This window comes from Notechis scutatus, chromosome 4 (assembly GCF_049901735.1).
Source record: "Notechis scutatus isolate UNSWTSFEM ecotype Mainland chromosome 4, rNotScu1.2, whole genome shotgun sequence".
In the NCBI taxonomy this organism is placed as follows: domain Eukaryota; kingdom Metazoa; phylum Chordata; class Lepidosauria; order Squamata; family Elapidae; genus Notechis; species Notechis scutatus.
The window spans coordinates 142,093,892-142,102,267 of record NC_142012.1 but is presented as its reverse complement, the minus strand read 5'-3'; the positions used below and the strand labels follow the sequence as shown (position 1 = coordinate 142,102,267).

The 8,376-nt window shown below is 40.1% G+C and overlaps 1 protein-coding gene across 1 annotated transcript; it reads left to right on the top strand.

The window, feature by feature from the left end:
* The first annotated feature begins 6 nt into the window (after nucleotides 1-6).
* On the top strand, nucleotides 7-6,559 carry PFN2 (profilin 2). The gene is made up of 3 exons (XM_026664972.2): nucleotides 7-268; nucleotides 3,085-3,277; nucleotides 4,571-6,559. Exons 1-3 carry the CDS (start codon nucleotides 137-139, stop codon nucleotides 4,666-4,668), a joined length of 423 nt encoding a protein of 140 aa, XP_026520757.2. The 5' UTR covers nucleotides 7-136; the 3' UTR covers nucleotides 4,669-6,559.
* Nucleotides 6,560-8,376: the final 1,817 nt, after the last annotated feature.

Below are 8,376 nucleotides of genomic sequence, written 5' to 3'. Positions count from 1 at the left end.
GCCTCCCCGCCGCCGCGCAGAGAAACTGTCCGCTGCGGGGCTCCTCGCTCCGGCTGCCGCCTCCGTCCCCCCTTCTCGCCCGCCCGCCTCTGCCGCCGAACCCCGCTTCCGCCCCCCGCCCCTCCACCCACCGAAGATGGCAGGCTGGCAGAGCTACGTGGATAACCTGATGTGCGATGGCTGCTGCCAGGAGGCCGCCATTGTCGGCTACTGTGACGCCAAGTACGTCTGGGCAGCGACGGCCGGGGGCATCTTCCACAGCATTACGGTAAGGAGAAGCCCGCGGCGCCCGGGAAGAAAAGAAGGAGCCGTCTCGCAGGGGCGGGGGGTGAGGAAAGGCAGGGAGGCGAACCCGGGGTGGGTGGGGGGGCTTCCTCAGAGATGCTGGGCTTTGGATCCGTATCTCGTTGGCCGAACCGGGAGCCCAGCTCTGCGGGTGGGGTGGAAAGGGCTGCAACGGAGCCGGAGCTGCGGAGAGCCGCCGATCCCCCAGAAAGCCCGGGAAGGCACCTTCCCATCTTCTCGCTTCACACGCGTCCGCACCACTACCGCTTGCGGAGGGGGCTCGCCGCTCTTCCCACCGCCGAGCCGGGGTGGGAAGGGCCGCCCGGCGCCCCGTCCGGCGCTTCCCTTTCTCTACTTCCCCTCCCCCGCCCCGTCCTTTAGAGAAATCCTTGGAAAGTGGCGAGGGAAGAGGCGGGAGAGGGGAGGGCGGGGAGTTCCCTCGTGGAAGAGTTTTGCTCCCGGCCGCGGCGTTGGCCTCTTCCCGCGGAAAGCCGTTTCCCGAGAGACCCAGCGGGATTGAATGTGTGAACTGAAAGCGAGTGTCGTCCCCCCCCCCATTTTTTTTTATTCCGCCCCCTCCCGGCTTAGGGGCTTGCAGGGAAAGACTCCTCGAGAGCTGGGCCTGGAGGGGATAGTCGTGACTTGGGGGGGGGGAATAAAGGCCCCCCCATATTGGGAGGTTGGGGAAAGCTGCCGTTGGGAGTTTCGCCACAGATTTCAGGTGCACGTGGGGCCAGGTGAAGGTAGAAAAGCCCGGTCCTCCTTGTGGGGGGAGCACCCTTTTGTACGGTAGGGTGCGGGGGCGGCTTTACTACCAGCATTGGACTCAGTCATGCCCGGCAACAGAGCGGGAGGAAGAAGAGGGAAAAGGCCGGACCCTGGAAAGGGCGGGCGGGCGGGCGCGCGCTTGCGCTTGCGGATGATTCAGAGGGAGTTTAGCGTAGGAATCCCTTAGTCTGCCTCGCGCTTTTGGGGAGGGATTTGCGAATGCAGCGTAGGAGGCTTTTGTGAATCCGTTCCTCGCCAGTTACTCCAGGTTTTTCGCCTCCAAGATGGCGCATTGCCGCTGATTTTTTTTTTTTAACCCCTCCTTTTCTCACTCCTCTCCCGAGATATTAATCACCTCGGTTCCTGCACTGCAGTCTTCGTCTTTTCGCCCTTTCCTTCTCTCTCCCCCCATCCTGGCTTTCGGACTTATCCTAAAGTGCCCTGGTCCATAAAAGTAGAGCTGATAAAGAAGAGGGATGATCCCTCTAAGAAGGTTCCGTATTGTGTGCTGATCAGCCGGTGTTTGCAAGGCTGAAACACCGCAATTATTGACGATATAAATATTTGTACACATAATCTTCGTCGTGCCAATGCATTCGAAGTACAATTTGATGTTGCATTACAATTCTGATCATGGCTGGCTCTTTTTCTCCGGAATGCCATTTTGGCTAACTGCTTGCCTATCAGTACAAGGCATGTACAAGAATTGACAAAGTATTGAAATACGTTTTCCTCTTTTGTTAATAATCTATTCCAAGTATAACGAGGATTTTGCTTTAGGCATCAGCAATGTTAAAATAAGGCTTAAAATATTTTCTTATCTGCAGCAGGTATATAGGATGGGTTAAAAAAAGCAGTGCCCTTGGTGGCTGCTGAGGTTTTTCTCTATTGTTGAGATGGTGATCATGATAGGTAGACTCCTGGCCTGTACTTGGGAATGACTAGGGCCTGCTATGACTCTGCAGTTCCATTGGAAGGAGACGCCTTCCAATGGAAAAACGTGTGGGAAACACATTTTCTAGCTGAGCTGCCTCTTCTATTATTGTCCGTATTGTTTGAACAAAATGCTGGCCTGGGTTTAGAGAAAAAAGACTGATTTGTAAGCAGCTTGCTTATTCTATTTTCAGCTGTTAAAACAAGCCATGCTTGTTGCTTCATTTCCCTCTTCTGTATAGCTATCCCATGGCAGTTCTGAAAACTTACCCATTTTTATCTGAGCAATTCCAGTAGCTTTGGACTTGCTAAAATGCATTATATGTTTGCACAAATTTGCAGTAATAGGAGTAAGAACCCTGTGTGCTTTACATTTGAGAAACCTGGTTTAAGAAGCCCTAAAGTTAACATTTAAGGATATTCTGCATTTTGTCCTTCAGTATTTAATGTACACTATTAATGACTTAAAACTGTTGTTACATTGCATCTAAGAGGGTTTGTGGTGAGCATAAGGCTGTTGATGGATTGGTTCACCTTCTGTCTCAGATCTATGCTGAATTTAAAGGTGGTGCCTATTCATATAGTTAAATGTCTGTGGTGCCTATTCCTATACTTCTCTTTGATATTTATTTAAGAAATATCTCCTTAAGCTACATATAACTTTGTTAGCACTCAAAATAACTTTTATACAGTAAAGTTCCACGCAAAGGTGCATGACTTAACCACAAGTATTTCATGCATCCCATGAAAGGATTGGATATAATCGTAAGAGTCTAAACAAAAGCTGGCATCAATTTGTAAATTTTAAAACTACTAAGAATTACTGAAAATACATAATAAAGTAAAATTTACATTACTCTTTATTTATTTAAATTTTTGCTCTGGGTTCACCTTTTTAGAGTGCAACTGTGACATGTCTTTCAAATCTAAATGTGTTTTCTCCTTAGAGATTGTAGTTCATAACTAAAGAACAATCCCTTGAATTCAGATTTCCACCCTTATATTAAATTGCTAGAGAAGTTGCTATTGAACTTCTAGATTCATAGATTCTTCAGTATGCAGCATTCAGCTAAAATTCTGGATTTCTCTCTTTGACAGCCTATAGAAATAGATATGATTGTAGGAAAAGACCGTGAAGGTTTTTTTACCAATGGTCTGACTCTTGGTGCAAAGAAGTGTTCTGTGATCCGAGATAGCCTCTATGTGGATGGTGACTGTACAATGGACATCAGGACAAAGAGCCAAGGAGGCGAACCAACATATAATGTTGCTGTAGGCAGAGCTGGACGAGGTAAGCTTTTTCTTCAACTATTGTTTGATTTGCTTTTTTGTTAAATAGAAAATATGCCGGCAATAAATAACATAAATTTATGTCCAATAAAATTTGTTCATAAAACTGTTTTGTCAGTATTGGTAATACAAGAATTCACAGTATTAAGGCTTAATGCTGAGAATGTAAATGAGTTGACTACATTACTTTCAAAAAAATTGTGGCATATGTATGTAGCAATAAAGAGCAGGGGTATCATGAACCATTCAACTGTCCATTTAAATAGTTTACAAACTTATATTAAGCTCATAGGCATTCCATTAAATCATTTTCTGAATTTGGAGTGGGTACAAGTAGTTCTCAATTTATGACTACAGTTGGGAACATAATTTCCTTTGCTAATTGAAGTGGTTGTTAAATCAACCTGGCTTTCCCCATTGACTTCATTTGTTGGACACCCCCTGGGAAGGTCAGAAATGGTGATCATGTGATCTCAGGGTGCCACAACCATTGTAAAACACATGCCAATTGCCAAGCACTCAAATATTGATCACATAGCTGTGAGGATATTGTGATAGTCATAAGTGTGAAGATGGTCATAAGTCTTTTCCCCCCAGCACCATCATAACTTAAAAGTGGTTATTAAATGAATGGCTGTAAGTTAATGATTACCTGTATTACTTTTGGCTTCAGAGTTCAAAAGGTCTCCAAACATTTCTGTGGATTGTACTTACAGCATAAATAAGAAATGGAAGTTCAGGTCCTATTTTCCTCCAGTCCTCTAGGGTAGAGTAATTTGAAAAAAAAAACAACTTACCAATGGTCAAGTCACTGCTCAGACGTGGATTTGAATATGGTTCTTTCAGATACAAATTCAGCATCTTAACCAGCTGAGACTTTTAAGTATGCAGTGTATAGAAAAAGTAGAACAATATATACATGGACACTTTTGTAGTGAGAACATCTTGAGAACAGAATTACTATATGTTTTAGTGACATCTGGTGGCATATAGGAGAACATGCAAATACATTCTAAATATTTCTGAACTATGCTATTCTGAGCTATACTGCAAATAATTTTGATCATGTTTAAACCAAGTGTTTTGATATATTTACTGTAGTTATTTCAGCTATAATTCCCACATAAATATGCTACTTCTCAGACATTACAGTTTTATCTGCCTGCACTTTTTATTAACTTTTGAAAAAGAAACATTTGAATAAAGAATAGTTCTGTGTAAATGATTGTTTTAATGTGAAAATCTGAGTATTATTACAGTGCTTAATTAACACTATAATTGTTTTCTCTTTCAGTCTTGGTCTTCGTAATGGGCAAAGAAGGGGTCCATGGAGGCGGATTGAATAAGAAGGCATACTCAATGACAAAATACTTGGGGGACTCTGGGTTCTAGTTGCTAGGCAGACTGTTAAGTATTAGGGAAAATTGCTATTAAACTTTCCTGACAGTAATCTACATTGTGGAAACTTTATTAGCAATGCAGGGTGATGGGGAATGAACCTGTGTCTCCTTTGTATCCCTCTATTGGTGGGGAAAGGTGTTATTCTTTCTTTATTTCTGTTCATCCTTGTTTCCTTGTGTACTCCAGCACTGGTTATGGTTGTGGGAAAGAGAAACTGTCCAAAGAGGGACACTCAGTAAGAAAGCTAATGAACTGGCTTTATACCTGCAGAGGTTTGATATCTAAACAACCTCTCCCCATTCACATAGCAACTCTCATCACAATCCTCGTGTTCACCGTACTACTAGCCTAAAGATGGCCATTTATTTACACATCTTTTCCCTGATGTCATGGCTTCAGTTACTCTTTATGTTAATCATTGTTGTATCCATATTCTGTATCTGGCACCATCTATTGCAAACAGATGATATGCATGATACATTGAAGCCTTGGGAAAAAAAATCATGCTAAGTCCAGACTTTGCTTTGTCTTAGCAAATAATGTGACATTGAGAACTAAACCAGTTTAAATGAAGTGAAATAAAGGTGCCGATTGTACAATCAAGATTGATCAATGCCTCTTCAGCACTTTGAGCATTTACACAGCTCATTAGTCTTCCTTTGTAGAGCATGGTTGGGAGGGGTAAAATGCATGCATATCTCTACTTTCTTCCCCCTTGTCCTCATCCACTTTTTTGTTTCTTTGCTTTCATCTTCTATCTATAAATACATTTTTTAAAATACAGTGCCTGGTTTGTTTAACCAATTTGCTGCTTGAAAGCTGTTAAAATTGTTGCTCTAGTTTTGTTGTTGCTCTTCTGTGTAGACTTGCAAACTCTTCATGATGTCTGAAGCACATCCTGCTTTAAAAGGGTAACTGCAAAACTATGAAAAGGTGCCGATGCACTTCTCCCATCACCAAACCACCATCACCATCTTGAATGAATCCCCAGGGACATTCCATCACCACAATAGCTCAGGCACGTAACTTTTTTTGCCAGCTCCTGTTCTGTAGTTGAACTGTAAAAAGGCTGCCATCATGGACTTTAGATATCCCAGTGTAACCATCTGGAGTGTGTCCAGTTTCATTTTTTTTCCATAGGACCAATTTTGATTTGCAGCTTGGGTTTTATATGATACTGCAGTGTCACCGTCAGCAAACTGCCACCTTTGGTTATATAGGTAGCACCTTGACTGACATCTGTCTGTTGGAACGTTGAAAGGATATTAAGACTTGCTACTTTGATACCAGTGTATGTTTTGAAGGTTGGTAGTTTAAAATAAAAGTCCAAATAATACCATTTCAAATCTAATTTTCATTTGGCCTGTCATGCCCTAGCTGCAGAAATTGTGAAGTAAATTGCCTTGTGCATTAGTCATCTGAAACATGTGTAAACAAATTGTCAGTTTGAGCACGGTACTAACATGTATGTCCATTTAAAAGAGAACTGCAGAACTCTGTATACAGAAAATGAAAGATGGTCTTGGTTGGAATAACTGAGTTGGCTGTCTTGTGATAAATTTTTAATATGTATTCTGTGCCATACTAATGTTTAAAAAAAGGATCTGTTGCTATTGTGAGATGGATTTTAACTACAAGAATGGCTTCTGAATGGCACTACTTTAGGGACACTCTAGTATTTGCTTCTATTGTTTGAGCCTTGTGGATAATGTACAGACTTAAACAAATTCTTGTTGCTGATTTGTTCATTTATTTCCCTGCACTTTGTTACATCTGGGATACAGTCTAACTCATCTGATTTAATATGCATTTCAAAAAATGCCATAACTATTAAACACCTTGTTTACAGACAGATGAAATAAATTTATTCCAACCAAATAAATTTCGAATTAGTGTGTTATGTGGGTTTTTTTCTTTTGCTTCGTTTCCCTTGTGGATTATCTTATACTATTTTTTTCCTGTTAAGATCGGTATAAATTTAATTATCATGCAACCTGTTGAATTTAGTGAGTAGGCCAGCTCTGAAGATCCTTTAATAAATATTGATCACATTTTTCAACAGATCAGGAAGGGGGAACAAATCTTTATAATACGTCAACGTTATTTTTGCTGTGCAGCAATTGAAATTCATTAAAACCAGTTTGATCAACAGAAAAAAGCTGATAGCCAAATTTAGAGCTATTGATGAATCTGGATTAATATAGCTATACTCTAACATTTAGTTTTTTGTCTTTTTGAAAACTGCCCTACTTCGGTGGAAGATCTCAATTTCTAGCATTCGTCCTCCCAATGCTTTTATTCAATCCCAAACACTATTTCTTAATTTTTACTGATTTCTGGTAAATAACATTTATTAAATTTGCTTGTCATCCATCTTGACACAAAATGACTGGGTGCCGTAGAACATTAAAATAAAATCATGAATATATAACCATTTACAAGTTGGTAGCTTTAAAATTAAATTATATTACATTTGGAAAAAGTTCCAACTATTATGGTAATACATAGATGGATGTGCAGCCTGATATTGTACAAACCTTTGTATGTTCAAAAAAAAAAAGTTTTCTAGAAAGAAACTTATAAGAAGCAAGTCCACCTTTAAACAATCCCCAGTTTCTAAATCATATTAGATAATTTAAGAAAGGAAATGGCAGTTATCACCCAGATGGGACTTAAGACTTAATGCTGGGATGTGCCTCAGGATCCCAAGCAGCAAATAATTTTAAAGTCTATGCCTGCCATGTGCAAGTAAGCAATATTCTTAAAAATATTTTTTAGGATGAATATTTGACAATTTGTTTTTGTTTGTTTTTTACAAATCAGGTGTAAGAGTTACAAATTCAACTAAGGAAGTTGTTTCAGACAAATGACAAAGCACAGACTTCTTAAAGTATAAAAATAAACAGCTACTGAAAGAACCAAGAAAAAATGTGATCGTTAATTGGGTGAATTGAAGAGCTTGCAAAACAATTGAATAAATTAAGAATACTTGCTAATTCTAGTTCTGCTCATAGGCAATATATAAATGGGGTTCCACATTTTAGATATCAAATATTTAAGATATCTTGAGCCCTCCTTTACAAGATACAGTACTTTAAACGTATGATGAAGTATATAAGGTATGCGTGTGTTGATGACTCACAGTAAAGGCTTTTTTATTGATTGTATAAATAATGTGAAAATTGAAGTGATTTATAAAGAGTTTATGATTTTTTTCCCCTCTTGTTCACTTTCTTGAACCTTATATAGGCATGAACGCCAGCTGGGTGACTTTGGCAAGCCACTCTCCTTCAGCCCAACTCACCTCATAGCATTGTTACAGAGAAAATAGGAGGAGGAAGAAGTACTAGATATGTTTGCCATCTTAGTTATAAAAATAATAAAGTCTTGATTAAAATACAATAAATATGTGAAAGAGAAGTTATTTCTTGTTCAGAGAGGCTTAGATAGATAAGGTAGATAGTTACAAAAATAAAGGTTTGATAAAAATAAATATGAGTTGTGTGTGTGAGAGAGAACTCTGTTCAAGTCTGGCTGGCCTAAACTGCATTCAGGAAACTAATACGATGCATACATAAGCAAGTATTTTCCAAAGCTTCTTACTATTATGCTAGTTCACAGGTCTCATTCAGATGCAGCTTTTTCACAAAGAGAATGGCATTTTTTAATTTATCATAAAAATCCATGACAAGAGTGTTT

Excerpts from the sequence above, each read along its gene's own strand:
- PFN2 (XM_026664972.2), top strand. The coding sequence starts at position 137 with ATGGCAGGCTGGCAGAGCTACGTGGATAACCTGATGTGCGATGGCTGC. Across the intron at positions 269-3,084 it reads GCATCTTCCACAGCATTACG|CCTATAGAAATAGATATGAT; the intron begins GTAAGGAGAAGC and ends TCTCTTTGACAG. Across the intron at positions 3,278-4,570 it reads TGTAGGCAGAGCTGGACGAG|TCTTGGTCTTCGTAATGGGC; the intron begins GTAAGCTTTTTC and ends TTTCTCTTTCAG.